Source organism: Peromyscus maniculatus, chromosome 2 (assembly GCF_049852395.1).
Source record: "Peromyscus maniculatus bairdii isolate BWxNUB_F1_BW_parent chromosome 2, HU_Pman_BW_mat_3.1, whole genome shotgun sequence".
Lineage (NCBI taxonomy): Eukaryota > Metazoa > Chordata > Mammalia > Rodentia > Cricetidae > Peromyscus > Peromyscus maniculatus.
Window position 1 is genome coordinate 20110823 of NC_134853.1, and position 19673 is coordinate 20130495.

The 19673-nt window shown below is 36.0% G+C and overlaps 1 protein-coding gene across 8 annotated transcripts in view; it reads left to right on the top strand.

Moving 5' to 3' along the window:
* The window catches only part of Ralyl (RALY RNA binding protein like), a 693727-nt gene that overhangs the window by 586349 nt on the left and 87705 nt on the right, over positions 1-19673 (top strand). For all 8 annotated transcript variants that reach the window (XM_006977863.4, XM_006977864.4, XM_076563812.1 and 5 more), the window contains one exon: positions 18730-18777. In XM_006977863.4, the coding sequence (XP_006977925.1) occupies positions 18730-18777 (48 nt within the window). The remainder of the gene's footprint in view (positions 1-18729; positions 18778-19673) is intronic.

Sequence of the window (19673 nt, forward strand, 5' to 3'; positions counted from 1 at the left end):
ATTAAAACTTCATAGGAAAAAAATCACATTAATAAAAGTTTAAGTTTCTAGAACAGGAGCAGAAAATATTGAACTACTTTACTAAGTGCCAGAAGTCACACAGATGCCTAACACTCAAACATACCATCTGTTTTAAGGTTACATTTTTTATTTATCATATAAATAAGAAAGATATGGTACTGGTACTGTACTTTAAGTATATATTCTATTTCCCAAATACCTAATCAGCAACTTCACACCCATGTTCCCAGGGAAGCATGAGGCTTGTTTCTGCAAGCCTGTCTGTTCACAATACTTTTGTGAGCTGGTTAATATATAACCTTGCTGTGTTCTTCTCTCTTTGAAGAAACACGTTGTTGACTCCCTAGTACTGAATTCATGACTAACACACTAACACAACTCATGTCTGAAAGGAATTCCTTCTTACATCAGCCCCTTTGCTCTTAAAAAGTCCAGACCCACAGAGCACTATTCTTTAAGCCATTTTAAGGCACAAAGTTCACTTTCCAAGCACAGAAAACTCTAAACAAACAAACCACAACCACATGTATGAATTTGACAACTAAAGAAGTGAGCAGAGAGAGAGCTAAAGCAGGAGACAGAATGTCCCCTTTTATCGGCTAGTGCTAGAAGTGTGCACATCACATAATTCAACGGCTTTGGGACTTTTTCACATATGCGTGATTACTGAGGGAGCTATGCCAGCATGGATTTGTTTATTATAAATAATTTTACAATTTACCAGAAAAAGAATCCATAAATAGTAAAGATTATCTAATTTCAGAAACCTAATGATTCATAGCCATTTTCTGAGAAATCTTCAAAAGGTTTTTTCACACAGTCACTGAACTAACAAAAGCAAAAGCAGAGTGGTGACAGCTGGTATAAAGGGGATGCAAGTGCTCAAGGGGAGAGGAGCCAGGTAGGGGGCTTTGTAGCAGACCCAGAGGGGGCTGCCCAGGACCAGCAGGACTATGGAAACCCACAAATGTAAGTGTTACATAAGCATTTGTAAAGGAAGGAAATTTAACCATTGCACACCTGCAAATTATATTTATATTCCTAACCATATAAATTCTAAAGGTTGACAACCAAAATGTGAAGAGTTAGCAAGTGGAAAATTGTGAAAGCATATGAAAAATTCCTTAGTATAAGAAAACACACCAAATTCTGGGGTCTTAATGAGAATTCATCCCTCAGAATGATATCTAATTCTAGAAACTAAATGATCTTACAAAGAGGGTCTGGTTCCTCATTTCAATAATTCTCAAAGGAAAGCACCTGCAAGGAACAATGGTAGTTCATAACTGAAACCTCAGAATCTATACAGTGCTCATTGCTAGAAGTTCCGGGAAATGCTGAAGTTGGAAGTGGAAAACACAGTCAATAATGATAAAAAATTAGTCAGAGAAAATCTGACTAATTTTTCCTGAGCAAAACAAGGGAAATGTAAAATGACCAAAAAAAGCAAGAAGAAAAAGAATAGGCTAAAAACCATTGGAGTATATTTCCAAGGAGAAAAATTTCAGATCTGGATAATCAATAAAAGGTAATATGAGTTCAATTTTTATAAATAAGGCCTTTACACTTTGAACTATAAGGAATTATATATTTTTATTATCACAGAAAGGGACTTTAACTGTAAGAGCAAAAATAAAAAGGCAGTCTTTGTAGTCCTTGCATGAAGTTTTGAGGCCAGCTAGGATTGCATAAGGGAATCCTGACTAAATATTTAAATGGGGGGAAAAAAGAACTGTTTTCTCGGGCATATGTAACACTGTGGAAGCAATACTGGATCATTCACAAGGGAAAACCAAACATACACAAACCTCTGTAAAGTTAACTAGTGCCTTTGTTTTCCTTACCCTGGGCACCAGCATCATAAGAAGTAACCTACTTTGATTGAATGATTATTCAGTTGTGTTCTTTAACTGAAGAAATCAAAAGGGTACAAAATTTTCTGAAAATGACCATGGTCAAGAAATGGTAACAATGATGAGCATTTCTAAAGTTCAGCTGAGAAAACAGGGATGAGAATTTAAAATTCTGAAGAATAGTTACAAGAAGGATCCTGTCTTTTCTACAAAATCATGATTTGGAGCTAAGACTTGACACATTAACCAAGGTGTTTGTGTTTGTGTCTATTTTTGTGTGTGTTTGGGGGGATGTTACAGTCTAGGGGTCTTGATTAGTTTCATTTCCTCATTACTTCAGCTCTATAGTAGAGATTGAGGTCAGGGATCATGATGCCTCCAGAGGTTGCTTTATTGTATAGGGTTCTTTTAGCTATCCAGGGTTTTTTGTTTTTCCATATGAATTTGAATATTGTTCTTCCCAAGTCTGTAAAAAATTGTGTTGGGATTTGATGAAATTGTCCTGAATCTGTAGATTTCTTTTGGTAAGATTGCCATTTTTATTATGTTATTCCTACCTACCCATGAGCATGGGAGATCTTTCCATTTTCTGATATCTTCTTTAATTTCTTTCTTCAGAGATTTAAAGTTCTTATCATAAAAGACCTTCATTTGCTTAGTTAGTGTTACTCCAGGGTATTTTATATTATTTGTGGCTATTGTAACGGGTGATGTTTCTCTGATTTCTTTCTCAGCCCATTTATCATTTGTATATAGGAAGGCTACTGATTTTTTTGAGTTAATCTTGTATCCTGCCACATTACTGAAGGAGTTTATCAGCTGTAGAAGTTCCCTGGTAGAATTTTTGGGGTTACTTATGTATACTGTCATAACATCTGCAAATAAGGAATGTTTAACTTCTTCTTTTCCAATTTCTATCCCTTTGGTAAGCTAGCTAAAGAATTATAAGGCATGAGAAATCTCTATTTCCACAGGTAGCAGCAGAGAAATCGCAAACAGACAGACAGGAGCAGACATAATCAGCAATTGAAAAAGAGTGTTTATTGATGTTAAAAAAATGCATGATGCAAGCACAAAGAGGAGGATGGGGAAGAAGCTGACCATCTTGGAAGTTTAACACCTTTATTACCTAGCAATGGCTCCTCTCTCCCTATCTGCATACCAGGGAATCTTTCGAACTCCTAATCAATTGGGGTTGCAGGGAGTTAGAAAAAAAAACACATTTTTTTAAAATGAAAATGTGACAACTGATAAAGTGCCAATCAAGTCAATGCACATTCAATATGCACACTTAAAAACTTGGGGCCTTTTTCCTCCTGTTGGCTCGCCTTGTCTAGCCTCAATATGAAGGGTTTTGCCTTCTTTTATAGTATCTTGTTTCATCATGGTTGGTTGTTGTCTCCTGGAGACCTACTTTTTTTCTGAAGGGAAGATGAGGAGGAGTAGATTTGGGGGAGAAGGGAGGTGGAAAGGAGCTGGGAGGAGTGGAGGGAAGGGAAACAGGTTGTCAGGATGTATTATATAAAGGAAGAATCTACATTCAGTTAAGAAAAAAGCAACAATAAATACCAAGGGGATGAGGGGGCTGTGTTTGTGTACATGTATGTCTAGATGTTTGAGGCAGAGTATCTTGTTTGGCCCTGTGTACACCATAGTAGCAGGGCTAGGAGCATGCTACCTCCACTTCCCATCTCTCCATAGAGCACTGGGATTCCACACAAGGGCTACTGCATCTCATTTACATGGGTTCTGAGTATAGAAACTTAGGTCTTCACACTGGCAGGTCAAGTGATTCACCCACTGAGCCATGCTCCTAGTCCCAATATTTCACACATGTTTATAAGTAGTTATGGGAAATATAATGTTAGTAATAAGTATTCAGTATAATATGAATTTGTAATAAAAATGATTTAAAAAAAGATATTTACGAGCAGTCAGGTGTCTGGATAATGAAAAACTCAACAAGCCAAGTGTATATGCAAAGTGTATAGAATGTCAACTTTACTTAAAACCTTCAAGATATTTTTAATAATTTTAGTAATGAATTTTGTTCTTTTGATTTTAAGTTAAATGCTTTTATGATTTCAAAAGAAAATAACACTTCCCATCTGTTCTGGCTCTGTTTTCTGTTCAGCTACTGCTTTAAAGTAGTGCTACATTTTAGCACCACTTTACTTTGAATCTATTACAAGAAATATCACTTACAGTTTTTCAAATGTCTGTGGTATCTACTGATAGAATCATTTTCCTCTTTCTGTCTATGTGCCTGATTGTGTTGATATATTTCCAGATGTGAAACTCACATTAATTTTCTTTCTCTGGCTTCCTTTGGGTTATTAAATTCCCTTTTTTTCTAAGAAAGTTAGGGCAGAGTTCTTAGTTTTCATTTGCTTCCTTTAAGGAGAAGAGTAGCAAAAGATATCAATGTCTTCCTGTCAGGTTTTTAGCATCCTACAGGCTCTATTAATTCTTCCTAGAATGGGAATGTTCATTTTTATCTCTTTCAACATCCTGCCTTTGTCTTACTGAGGAGACACAGGGAGTACAACTGTTACTAACGGAGGTAGAACTGTAGCCTCTTCACCATCCAGCCTGCATGTGAACACTTACATGTTGCATTTAGTGATATAGTTTGATTTTGTTAAAATCATGAAAACTTATTCTTCAAGATATCAAAGAACCACTCAATATATCAACTCTAATTTTTGTAAAATCCTAATGATTGCTTTTAGGCTCCTTTTGGTGCACATGTCTCTGCATGCTTTGCTGTGTTACACAGGGCATGTTGCTTTCAGCTCAGCTTATTTGAAATACATTCTTTTATTTTTTGATAGATTTAACAGTAACGTTATTCCTCATAATTGCTCCAGTCTAATACTTTTACTGCTTCCTGCAGCCACAGTGGAGAGCATTCACAGCTTTTCCACTTGACAGCATTTGAAATATTTAAATAGACTCCATCCTTTCAAAGACTTTCTTCTTTAGAATAAACAACATTATTTAATGATCACTTTCATATAGGGTTGTGGTTGGGAGATACTGTGTTATTCTAATTTCCCCTATCTGTATGTATTCCAGCTGTTTAAATCCTTCTAGACTGCACTGACACATATTACACTTAATATTCCCAGTGATGTTTCAAACATGCTAGTGCTGTAGAATCATTGCTTAGAAAAAGGACTACACTTGCCAACTAAATTTTCAATAGCTTTTTGAGGTTCTATATCTCATGCATGACTTATAGTGAGATCATAACAGTTACAAATAAGACCTAAGCAATTTTAATATCACTATATAATACATTAACACAACTGCAATTATGCTATGAAGTTTAATTGATCCCATTAATATCTATTTATTCATTTACAAAAATACAACAATAATAATACTAGATCATAGAATTCTTAAAACACATGGTTTTATGTATATAATATATTAGAATGTTACTGATAAGTGTTAACTCAATATTATTATTATTAAGTATAATAACTTCATGTACTTTATATCATCACTATATATCCTTTTTCAAGCTACTCTGCATGATATTACATTGGGCAGTTGATATTTTTATCCTTGAAGGAAATTTTGAAAAAAAAAACATTAAAATCCAGTAAATCAAATTATAATAATCAAATATTAGCAGTATGAGCTATGCAAAGTATTTATTTATAAAAGGATAATACATACACTGTGACATAATCCAGCAAATAAAATCATCATAATAAAAATTTAATGTCATGAGCTATGAAAATACTTTTGTAAACACCATAATCACTTTTACTACATGTCACAAGAAGCCACTTTCAAACACATTGAACACAAAAGTGCTCGAACTGAGAAGTATCCATCTGAGTCTAGTTACCAATGTGGGATGAAAATAATACCCGTAAATAAGTAACAAATGATATAGCATAAAGCAGTATGACAATAATAACAGATAATTAACTCCTCACAAAGCTTAGAGAGTACAAAAGGAAACTGAGCAGACGATGCAAGGAACAACTTTGAAGATACTCTTAAAGCTAAGAGTCATCTACTAGAGAGAGTCTGGTTGAAGCTGGTGGAATTGCAGAGAACTTGTCCTTTGGCCTTAAAGAGATGAGTCAGAAGCCTCTGTTACGGTTCCTGTGATGGCCACAGGTACCTGTAAGTAGCTATGCCACAGAAGGAAGTGGAAAAGGCCAGGGGAACTGGAAAGAGATGCCCCTGCTTCTTCTGTGTCTCTAGGTCTTCCTCTGGTTCTCTGTGATAACAAAGTACGATAATGTGTCCCAGAAGATAAGAAATAATTGTGAAATGTGGCCCCTTTATCACAAAGCAATAAGTAGAGAGATCACAAAATGATAAGTGGGAGAAAGGTATAAATATTCCAAACTGGTTATTGTAATGGTGTCAGAATTCTAATATCAATACTCCGGTACTTCAACATTCTAGTGCAAACATTTTTTCCTTACAAAAATTAGATATTATAGCCGAAAGTTCCATGGATGTGAAACACAGAATTCACAAACTGTCTACTGCTTGGCTGCCAAAACTCTGCCTTTTCAGAGTTTATTATGTCATGAGGCAGCTTTATAAATAGTCAAATACAATATCAGCTTTACAGAAGTATGCATAAGAAGCTATAGGATTGAGACCTGCACATTAATTGTGAAGTTCAAGTGAAACAAAGAGATGGATAATAGTGTCTTGCATTTTGACATGAGCCCTACTAGAATATTTAGGTGAAAAACTTCATGACCAAGAAAGTAAGATAAATTAGATTAAGTTCAAAGAAGAATGACAAAAAATTATTAATGGAATGAAAAGACTGGCTTGTGATGGGGGAAGGCTGACAGAAATGAATCTGTATAGATTAACTATGAGACAAGAAAAGCAGAACACTGACAAGAATGGGTCAGATATAAATACAGAAAGACTAGAGCCTCAGGATAGCACTATAATTGGAATTTAATCTAAATTAATCAATTTTATAATTGAGGAAAATTTCAAGCTTGAGTTACAGCCTTGCATTGTCAAAAGCAAGAAGACATGGTGTATGTTGGCAGATGGAGGGTATAACAGGAAATTTATTGTTACACAATCAATGGAGTGAATGCTGCTGGAGATGCAAGCTTGTATCAAGCAGATACTAAGAGACTTTCTGACCCTGAGCAGTGCCAGGAAAAGAGCAGGTGCTGAGAATTGCTGAAAGGCTTAGCCACTGAGTGATGCAGAGGACACCTGGAGGAAGAGCTATGTGCAGGAGAGTTCCTGAACCTTGAAGTGTCTGTACCTCATCTTTTAGACTTTGGGTAGTAACTGAAATGCTTTGCTATTGGTGCTGATACTGTACTGTTTTAGCAGCAAACATGATAATCAGAGTATGAGTAGGTTCTTGTTTGGGATCCAGACATGCAAGTCCCGTAGAGATCATACGTTTCTAGACAGGTCTGCCACAGGTTGGTTTCCCTGGCCTCACACTGGTAATTTTTTGACCAGGTGTATGCCATACTGCTTTTCTTTATTCTCCTTGGAGCTAGAGAAAATAAAAACGAAGACATTCATGTCTTCTTTTCATTCATTGAAGACCTAAAGATAGAAAAGAAAGGTCACCACAGTTTGGGAATGGCATGGTTTAATATCCTTCCTCACAGAGGTTATGGTAGAGAAGGGTCACTGAAATTCTTTCAACGTAGAACTTACAAACTCAAAAAAATATAAATTCATTAAGAAGACATAAAAATTATTTGCCATTCCCTCTCACTCATATGCAAACTCCACTCCTCTCAAACAGCATCACCATCTTCTCATATACCATCATTATTCTTTCAATTGAAGCAATGATTTTTAAATTGGTGAAACAGATGACGCAAGTAAGTGTGAGATAAGAACTCTTACAATTATTGGGCGAAATGTTTTATATTATTTTTGTTTTATGTCTTGAAAAAGATGATTTGTAATTCAAGGTGACCTCCAATTTACTGGGCTGTTGAAAATCACTGAATTCCTGACCCTCCTACTTCCTATTCCCAAGTGCTGGGATTGAAGGCCTGTAGCAACATGTCTGGCTCCTGTGGATTATTTCACTTGCTTTAAGTTTTTCAATATTTTCATTTTGTGTTAGCTTCTTTTCTGCTGCTGTGATAAAATAGTACAACCAAAAGCAAGTTACAGACAGAAGAGTTTAGCTTGGCTTACAGTTCCAGAGGAGGAGTCCACAATGGTGGAAGAGGCATGGGGAAAGGAGCAGAAAACAGAAAGATTCCATCTCAGCTGTACACAGGAAACAGAGATAGAGTGGAAGAGGAGGAGGACGTAGACCCTCAAAGCCAACCTTCAGTCATATACTATGGATTACCCAGGGTCTGGGGAAACTGATACATCTGGTGTGAGATATCTAAGGGAAAAAAATCTAGGTACACTATGCTCTTGTGTCTGTTAACTTTATTCCTCTATGACAAAATTCTATCTTTACAGCCACAGCTCTGTCAGGCATTCAGGGCAGGAATAAATCTAGATACACCAAACTCCTTGTCCATCACTATATTTCTCTGGGATGAAACCCTGTCTGCATAGCTTCAGTTCCATTCTGAGACTCAGTTCTCTCATAGTCCTGCTAACAACTAAGCTCTTATGCTTCCTGCCTCATCTCCGTCCTCTGTTTCTTCGCCCTCCATCTCTACTTCCTCTCTATTCCTGGCTCTGTTGAACTCAAGAGTTCTGCCTTACTGTCTACAAAGCCTGTGTTCTTTCCTTCTCCCTGGCCATGTTGTTCTGCCTGTCCCTACAGAAAACACCAGTTCCCTCTTCCCCTGATCACAAGATTCTCTGCCTCCTCAGGAATGTTGCTCCACCCTACCTTCCACCTTGATAAGTAAAAACCTCTTTTGTTCTCAGTCAAATGCTCTGGAGAGCCAGTAGGCCTCAAGGTAAGGGGATGGTCTGAGCTTCATTTGCACAAGAAACAAAGCTCCTGCCAGCTTGTCTCCTAGGCTCAGTTGGGGGGAGTTAGTTACCTAGAAGTTCAGCAGGTCTGAGGCACTGAACTGTTTGCCAAATGGTCTGGGAATATTTGGACATGCAAGAATTTCATAGCAGAAGACAGCTGTGTTGTGCACAGATCGTGACCCCCAGAGAGACCACCAAAGACGAGCATGCCGGAATGCAAAAGCAAGGTTTAATTCTGGATATCCAAAAGCAATACAAGCCTAGGCAGGGACTTCGTCCAATACATCCAACGCAGTGGAGGCTGGAGGAAGCGCCCACCTGTCTGCAAGCTCAGTTTTTAAAGGGAAAAGTCACAAGGTTACATCATTTAGGGGTGCTAGTACAGGTACAATTCTGATTGGCTCGCTTCTAGGGACTTCTAGAAATTACTTCTAAGGGAGTGGTTGCCCGCCACCATTTCTCATTGGCTGCCCTCAGGTGGGGGCATTTCTGTGGTCAGTTACCCTGGAAACCAGGGAGAGGACATTCCATAGTCTGGCAGGCATTACCTCGTGACTATCTTGTGATTCTGTACTTTTATACTTCCTGGTTTCTGGAATCTGAACTGACTGGTTTCAGTAACTAATGGCCTATTCCTAAAAGGAGAAATCTTAGGCCTTAGTTTTAGGGTGAAAGCATTTTGGTCTTATTTCTAAGATGGCTTATTTTGGTCTCACAAGCTGAAATATTAAAAAGCTGGATAACACCAAATATTCATAATAAATGGCTTGCCTTTTGACAGACCCTAGGTGGGTCAAAGTATAGCTTTAATACACAGCTGAATCTCTATAATATATTTATTGTGGCTCACCACAATGTACTTCTTCCAGCAAGTCTGAATCTCCTAAAGAAACAATAACCTCTCCAAACAGCATCATCAATTAGAGCATGGTGTTCAAGCACATGAGCCTATGGGGCAACATATTCTCATTCTAACCATTACTGCCTTCCTAAAGTAGAAAATTCCAATCCACAATTTGTTGGGACCTAAAATGTGTACTCTGTGAATATTCCGTGATCCTTCAGTTTCCCCCTCATCGTCTCTATTCTAACCATCCATGGAACAAGTAACTATTTGCAATGAAACTTAAGCTAAGAGATTTACCTCATCAATTTTATTTTTGGAATATGTGTGCATAAGGATATTCATGTGTACACATAGTAAATATACAACTTTATGTGAATTCTCTTAAAAGAAAAATGGACAGATTTGAAGTTTATAAGTCTATTCAACTATGAATAATGTGAGTTAGAAATAGAATTCTGTAGAAACATTTGAGGATACTTCTGATTTGTTGAAACCTCTCAAAATTCTGGATGCATACTATCTTCATGTTAATATATATGAAAAATGAAGAAGTATGACTTCCATGTAGTCCTCTCCATAATTATCTCATATTTTTCTACCACCAATTTTCATGGCTACCCACAAAAACCTAATTTTTTAACAGTTATTTAACAAATAGCCATCCTTCCTTTTTTACAAATACAATAAAATGGCATCTTTTCCACAAAGCCTAGTTTTATCTACATCACAAGGCACTTCTATTTCTTCTACTTGGAGATCTCACAGCAGGCTTTCCTTTGGTTTAGTCATTCCCTGAATTCTGCTTGCAAGTACAGTCACTTTTGTATCTGTTTAATCCCCTCTACTTAGACAGAAATTCCTTCAAGTTCTCCAGATATTATTATCTACAACCCCCACTATTGTACATGACTTAAAATAAATACTCAATAACTGACTATTCAAATTAATTTAGGAGCCAGAGACATTCATTGAGGAAGGTACTGGTCAGATTTATTATTGGCCGGATATCTGCTAATAAACCAGTGATGCGTTCTGCTTATGCAAGGGTGATTATTAATATCCTTCAGATTATGTTTTAATGAAGTTCTGTGAGGCAAAAAAAAAAAAAAAGAAATGCTTTGTGTATTAGTATATTCAAATGAAACTAGTTTTATGAATTCAAAGGGATTAAAGTTGATTGCATATATTGTAAAACCCAATCAGTTGTGATTTCTTCTATAAATGAAAAACTTTAAATGAAATCACAAGAAAGTTATTTGGTCCTTACTTAATCTTGTCTGTATGAGCCTAGACAATTGCCTTTACAATTCTGACTTCCCATAAAATTTTAGAAAATCTAAAGAATTAGAATAAAGGTACATTGGCAAGTAGAATTAATATTAGATTTTAGAGTAAGCAACATGACATACTTATTCATGTTAAATACTCTAAACCATCAATTTACATTATTTCTTAACTGTTATGGTGACCATGGTCCCAAACAAAGCCTTTGCATTTCTTGTTTTCACTTTCTTGCTGGAGAGTGTCCTAAACATCTAACTCATTACCATCTTGTTTCCAGTGGCTTCTGAGATTGGATTGTAACACAAAACTGTTATTAAAAATGAATAAAGCTCTTGCATTATGGGCTCAAGTAGATTAGCTTATAAGCATAGCAATGCCTCACTTCCTTTAACAGAAAAAAAAAAATCGAAGGATATGGGCTGGAGGGCTGAAAGACCAAATTGTCTTGCAATACAATTCTATGATATATAAAATACTTTGCAAATTTACCATCATTTGACAGGTAATTTTAAATAGAGTTTACCACAGTGTTGTGAGGGGAGGGACTTTAAAAAAGAAACATTGTCTGGGGAGAGGAAGAAAGATAGAGAAAGGAGACAGGAATGTTGTGAAAGGTTAGTGGAGGAAATCCAGGGTTGCTGTGAGTAACCTTTCAGATCTTGGGATCCCTTCATTCTGGGAAAACTAGCGTGACCCTCTGGCTCAGAACCTCAGCCAGCAGCCATTCTGGCACTCCTCCTAAAAGCCAAGCCACTAAGACAAAAGCAGGCTTGATGAGACAGGTCTATTTGTGCTTTCTATTCATTTTTAACTTTGACAAGTAAAATTGAGTTCATGATGGCAGGCGGTAGGACGTGAGGATCAAATAATTTAGGATACTTCACTCTAACTTATAATCATATTCATGTCTCTTATAGTCAGGATGGAACAGAAGTAAGCACGTTGGACAGGACAATTTAAACAGAAAATGATAAAAATGAAATGTTCATTCTTACGCACTTTCCATCTCCAGATAGTCCTCACTTTATTGCAGCATTTTCTGAAGGTATTAGACACATGAGTGTCATCTTCACTGTTATCTGCATTAATAATTTACTTATTAATTGGCCAGTGTGCCATATATTGTTGTTATAATTAAACTCTCGGTGGTGAGATAATATAAACAAAACTCTTAGAAAAAAATATAAAAACAATTTTCCAATATACTGTTTCTCTGAAACTGTTTGGAAATAACTTCACAAACATCTGAAAAATTTCATTAGAAGAAAAGAATCTTCCAATCAATCAGTAGCTACTTAATGAATCTCTTGTTTCTAGAGTCATGTCTGGTACCCAATGTTCAAAAGAGACCGTCAGAATAAGTAACTGCTCAGTATAATTCTAGTGATATTATTGTAATTTATATTATTACAGTTGTATTCTAGACATCATTCAGAAAATGTAACTGAGAAAGGAGATCTGAGAAGTGCTTATGACACAGGAAGATTATTAAGTGAAAAGAGACATGTGTAACTGCTAAATTGAAATTTCATATCTATAATTAAATCTTTCTGTCATCTTAATCAAAAACATTAAAATGGTCCTCTTTAACATCTCAGAAAACAGCAAAGTCTATATTATAACATACTGATATTATTAAGCCTATTTACATGATCAATTTTCTCGTGAAATGTGACACTACACAGAAAAATCACAGAAACCTGTTCAAATTTTAGCTCTATGAAGACTCATAAAAGGATTTGTAGAATGACTGCAGTATATTAAAAAAATGAACTTAATGTGGTGAGTTGTTTTATGATACCACTTAGGAGAGGCCTTCAGACATATTTGACCAGATGGATAAATGTCATACCTAATAAGAGGCAAGCTGGGGACCATTTTTAGAAAGCTAGGTAAAGAAGACTTTGCAGTACTGTGCAAAAGGTTACAGAAATTCAACTCATAGCCCTCAAACAAAAGGCCAGAAAGTTCTGAGGAGCTGATGTGAACTGGTGCAAAAAGAGGGTGTTACTCAGTGTGGTCAAAGGGTCAAATCCCTGTCTAGTTTGAAATGGACATGAGTCATCTAAGACTAAATTGCCAAGCCCTGGTAAGACTTCTTAAATTGGGGCTTATGTCATTATATGGGACACAAAACCGAATGTAGAAATCTTGAAAAAAAAAATGGCAACGGTAGGATTCTGAACACATAATAATTCAAAAGCAAATATATAGTAAGTCAGAGACACTTTGACAGCATTCACCTGTGTAGTATCATGTGATTTCACTGTAACCTTGATTCCAAACATGATAAGCACACTCTGAACAATACAGGCTGTGATAGTATACCTGGCCAGCTAATTCTGCCTAAAAACCCAGACAGATTTGAGACTGTTTCGCATGTTAATAGTTGCAATGTTTTTACTGCTCTTATTTAAATGTAATAGCTTAACATCAATTTTTTTTTTTTGTTTTTTGTTTTTTGTTTTTTGAGACAGGGTTTCTCTGTGTAGCTTTGCGCCTTTCCTGGGACACACTGGGTAGTCCAGGCTGGCCTTGAACTCACAGAGATCTGCCTGGCCCTGCGTGCGCCACCAACGCCCGGCTTAACATCAAATTATATGGAGAGAAACTCAAAGGGATTCCACTAAAAACAGGAACATTACAAGGCTCATCACTCTCTCCATATTTATTCAGTGTAATGCTTAAAGTTCTAGCTAGAGCAATACAACAAGAAAAGGAGATCAAGGGGACACAAATTGGAAAGGAAGACGTCAAACTTTTGCTATTGTTCCCTATTCTACCAGAGAACTTTTATAGCTGATAAACATCTTCAGTAATGTGGCAAGATACAAGATTAACTCAAAAACGTCAGTTGCCCTCCTATATACAAACGATAAACTGACTGAGAAAGAAATCAAAGAAACAACACCCTTCACAATAACCACAAATAATATAAAATATCTTGGTGCAACTCTAACCAAATAAGTGAAAACTTTAAGTTTTTGAAGAAAGAAATTGGAGAAGAGATCAGAAAATGGAAAGAACTCCCATGCTCATGGATTAGTAGGATTAACATAGTAAAAATGGCAGTCTTAACTAAAGCAATCTACAGAGTCAGTGCAATCCCCATCAAAATTCCAACACAATTCTTCACTACAACACTCAACTTCATACGGAAAAAGAAATGTACCACATTTTCTTTGTCCATTCTTTGGTTCAGGGACATTTAGGTTGTTTCCAGATTCTGGCAATAATGACTAAAGCAGCCATGAACATAGTTGAACAAGTGTCCCTGAGATAGGACGGAGCACATTTTGGGCATATGGCTAGAAGTGCTATAGCTGGGTCTTGAGGTCACTCAATTTCCAATTTTTCAAGAAACTGCCACAGTGTTTCCAAGGTGGCTGAACAAATTTGCACTCCCACCAGCAGTCCAGTGATCTCTTTTGTTTGCCCAGGTGATCTTTTCCTTTTTTTTAGGGGGGGGGTGGGGCATGAGGAATGTGGTTGGACAGGTTGGACATGAGACTGAGAGGGAGTGTCATGAAAGATATCTCAAGAGGTACAGGCATTTCGGGGTTAGGGAAAAACCTGATGCCAGGGAAACTCCCCGGAATCCAGAAGGATGACTCCAGCTAAGACTCCTAACAATAGTGGAGAGGGTGCCTGAACTGGCCATCTACTGTAATCAGATTGGTGACCACCCTAATTGTTGTCAGAGAGCCTTCACCCTGTAACTGATGCAAGCAGATGCAGAGATCGACAGCCAAGCACTGAGCCCCAGGAAGTCCTGTTGAAGAGAGGGAGGAAGGATGGTGTGAGCCAGAGGGATCAAGGTCATGATGGAGAAATCCATAGAGACAGCTGGCCCAAGCTTCTGGGAACTCATAGACTCTGGATGGACAGCTGGGGAGTCTGTATGGGATTTATCTAGGCCCACTGCATGTGTGTGTCAGTTGTGTACTTGGTCTGTTTGTGCAGCCCCTAGCAGTGGGATCAGGACCTGTCCTTGGCACTATTCCCCTCCCCATGCTGGGTTGCCTTGCCCAGCCTTGGTGCAGGAGGAGGAGCTTAGACCTGTCTCAACTTGATTTGCCATGTTTTGTTCCTGCCTGAGGGAGGCTTCAGCCTTTTTGAATGTAGATGAAGGAGGAGTGGATGATTATGGGGTGTAGAGGAGCAGTGGAAGAGTATGGAAGGAGAGAAGGGAAACTGTGGTTGGGATGAAAATAAATGAAAAAGTTTAATTAACATATAAATAAAACGTAATATATAAAAAACAAATCAGAGTAAATGAACCAGGAATATGATTCACCCTAAAACAAATAAATAAATAAAAATGTAATGGCTTAATTTTATAAAAAAATAAATAAATAAAATCTTCATATCATCACTTGTGGTGATATTTTATTTGTGCTCTAACAAATAAAGCTTGCCTGGGCATCAAAGGAAAAAAGCCAGCCACTATATTAAACATAGAGGTCAGGCAGTGGTGGCACACATTTTTTTTTGTTTGTTTGTTTGTTTGTTTTTGAGACAGAGTTTCTCTGTGTCCTGGATATCCTGGATCTCACTTTGTAGCCCAGGCTGCCCTCAAACTCACTGAGATTCACCTACCTCCGCCTCCCAAGATCCTGTCTGACCTCTATGTTTAATATAGTGACTGGCTTTTTCCTTTATTCCCACTTAAGGTTTATTTGTTAGAACACAAATAAAATATCATCACAATAAATTTTTAGCATGTATCAAATAAATATATCTTTTTATTATATTATCTTTAGAATATTTGATACCAAAAATTGCCCCTTGAGGTTATGATCTGAGCTCTATAGAATGTCATTTAATTAAATTTGGTTTGGTATTAGTACAGAATTTTAAAAACCTATCTGAAATGACCATAAACATGTCTGCAACTTTGATTTGAATATGCATTCTAAGCATTGATGAGTATAAATTAAAATATTGATCATCTAAGAAAATGCTGAAAATACTATTATCCCGCAATATGAAATATTCAGTTAGGATTTAATTTCTTATGCCAAAGCAAATGTGCACATGGATCTTAGTGGCACGCAAATTAATAGCAATAAATAGTAAAATTAGATGCATACTAAATAATTGTCTTAAATATTTTATTATATCTTATCAACATATATTTCATGTATAGATATATTTTATATACCCAAATAACCACATCATACGAAATTTTTAGAGTGAAAAGGGGTTTCAAGTGGAAAAAAATTAAGAACAGTTGCTATAGAATTCCTGCTGGTAAATACTCCTTTTGTATGTGGAAGATAAAAATGTTAGTTCTATAGCAATATAAAGTATAATAGTGAGTATCAGAAGCAGGGAGGGAGATAAGGACAGAGTGGAGTTTCATTCAGGAGGTGTCTTTATTGATAAATTTATTTCGAAGGAAGGCTCCCCTGTTCTCAAGAAAACTGTTCCTTAGTTGTAAAGCTAGGAGAATTTTGCATTTACATCTCAGAGGAGTAGAAATGCATTGACTATGTAAGTTTCGTAAAGTAAAACCAGAGGTCAGGGGTTTGGAGTCCAGAGAAAATTTGACTGAAGTTTAGCAAAGCTGACAGGAAATTGAGGTCATCTTGATGCAACCATATTGAAATGTAGTCATAGATAGAAATTATAACTTCTGGGCCCAAGTGTCTCATTTGGTTCATGATGGCATGTTCTTTATCAAATTTTGAAGAGAGATCTCTATATCTTTTATGCGTAGTGAAGACTAAATGAGACTATGTGCACAAAGTACAAAGAAAATCTATTTAAATTAGGTCATTTGGTTTACAAACATATTCCATGCAAAGTTCTTAAAATGGTATGCTTGGTTTTTTTCTTTTGATTGCATTTGATTTGGGGAAGCTCATTGATGTTATCCAAATATCAATTCTATTGAATATATATCAACATCTTAAAAATCATCAAACACAGACACACGTGATAACTGTAAGGAATCAGTCTAATCTTAAACAAGATTTCTCAGTGAAAAGCTTTTGGCAAGTATGTCAGTATTCAGGTTACCATGGAAACTTGCTATCCAATGGAAGAAAGTTATACATTCTTACATTAGGAAGGTCTCAGGAGACATTTATGCCCAGAGCTTGGTGGAAACCAGTTGGTTGTTTTAATAATCCCTCAGCTAAACAATACTGTCATGTCTATACAAGCAATATAAACTACAGCATACACCATTCCATTTTAATAATCTGTACTAACAAACAAAGGTGAGTTTTTTTGTTTTGTTTTTCACTCTTTAGGCAATGAATTCATTGATCTTCTGTACTTACAGAGATAGCACACCTGTGACCAGGAATAAGAAATATGCAATCTTCTAATCAGATGCCTCTGTGAACTAGGCTTTTTCTTAACTTCTCAGAACTTCAACTTGTATACCCTGTATTATATTAGGCATCACTGGAGACACAACTGTCATAGGCTTGATATGCTATATCAAGTTTTTTCCTTCTGTATGCAGTATTCTGAGGAGGCACACATGCACTTGTTCTTAAAACCAAGAATTACAATTCCATCTTAATACAGGTTCTCAGCATTTTTGGTTTGAGAAAGTTACAAAGAAAATTACTGCTAAGTTGATTTGGAAATATAAAATTACCCTTCTGTCATAAGAGGTTCTGCAATCAGTTAAACACTGAATTATAATGTGACCCAGGAACTTGGCTTTTACATATACACACAATGAAAATGTAAGCAAGTATATTGATAATCCACACAAGATATCACAGCACCATTATTTACCATAACAAAATTACAGAAACAACTCTAATATTTACCAGCAAAAGAATAAACAGACAAAAATTGATATAAGACTCAAACTTAGAAAAGAATGCAATTCTGATATCTAGTACATAATAGATAAGTTTTAAATATACTAAGAGAAATAAGTCAGACAGTAAGGAAAGCTATGATTACATAATTATATGATACCTAACTGTGACTCACAATTTATGAGATACCTAAAATAGTTTTTTGACAGAAGGTGGAATAGAGGTCATTAAGACAGAGAAAGGTGGAAAATAGAATCTGGTTGCTACCATAGAGAAGTTCATGGAATAGACAGTGATGATCTTTATACAACTTTATGAATCCATTTAATGCTATTGAATGGAATACATGATATGGTTAAAATTGTATATTGAAGGTACACCCAAAGTATAGCTAAAATTACTAAAAATGACAATTTTCATGCTCTGTGTGTTTTACCACAATTAAATTAACAATTACACAGTAAAAATTATTGTAAGTATTCCATAAACTATAGAATTTAGATTTGTTATAGTTGAGAATATTGAAAGGGAAAAAAAATTGTCTCCAGATGTGAATTCAGTCTTAGTATCAAACCATTCCCCTGACACTTGGTAGTGATAAGAATTCAATCAACCTCTTGAGTGTTTAATAGATTAGTTATCTAATACATCAGAGTAGTTTTGATCACTAAAACAAAAATTCATATAAAGTGCCTCACAAAAGACCACTATCCAAATATGTGTAGGCAGTTCTCACTGCATATTCTTTAGAGAGATAGCTATTATGGCTTCCTCACTGAGATGCATCTGTTGGTCCCACTTTAATACCCTAAATTACCAATCTGTAGTCATAGTCTGATACAGTATATGAAAATTAAAACTACCTTATAATGACTTTTATAAATGTAATACCATTAAAGTATTTTGGTATAAAATAACATTGATTCCTTGCTATAAAATCAAAAATTAATATTAAAATGAGCCTGGCTTAAATACATGTTGACTATTGCTTTTTTTCTATCCTTAGTGGTTATGTCTTTGACTATGATTACTACAGAGATGATTTCTACAATCGGTATGTGAATTTCTCAACCTTGTTCTCTATAATTTGTATTATGCTCTCTTATATGTATTTCATTTACTGATGTTATTAATTAAAATGCTTGAAATAATATTTTGTGACTATAGATTTAAAATGTAAAGTTTCTACAGCTGTACCAAAGATATAGATTCTAATTTTTGTTATATTTATTGACATCCAGTAGACCTTGCAATTAGATTTGAGGATAAGAGTTGCCTAACCCTAAAATTTTGTTGGTAGTGTTGAATAACATTTTAAACATCTAATTATTTTCCAGATCATTTGACTTAGAATTCTCAAAGCTGAGCGTTATTATGACTCCAAAAGAAAAAGAAAGAGAGAGAGAGAAAGAGGAAGGGAGGGAGGGAGGGAGGGAGGAAGGGAAAGGAAGGGAGGGAGGGAAGAAAGGAAGGCAGGCAGGCAAGCAGGCAACAAAATCTAAAGTTCATCTGCCTCTGTGATACATTGAATTTATTAGAACAAGAAGGTTAAGAGAACTGTACAAATCATTTGACTCTCTGTACTAAAAGTACATGGACAAATGACAATTATTTATCATCTTACCCTTTAGAACAATAACATTACTGAGAATTTGATTCATGTCTTTACATAAGATGTATCAAAATCATTCCAGAGTACAAACATGTGTCCTTTCATCAGGTGACTTAGGATCTGGAACAAGCATCTGCCTTATGCTCTGTGAGTCACCATGGTTCTTTTTGAGGTTAAATCAGGCTCAGTGTCTCATTGAAATTGTGCACAGTCTCCTCAAGTTCTTTCCACATGCAGTTCTGTGGCAGCTACACTTCCTTCCCATAGCTTCATTCTCTTCCTCATATCGTAAACCCTTTCCTTATAGATGGCAGGAAGAATCATTTCATTCATTTCAC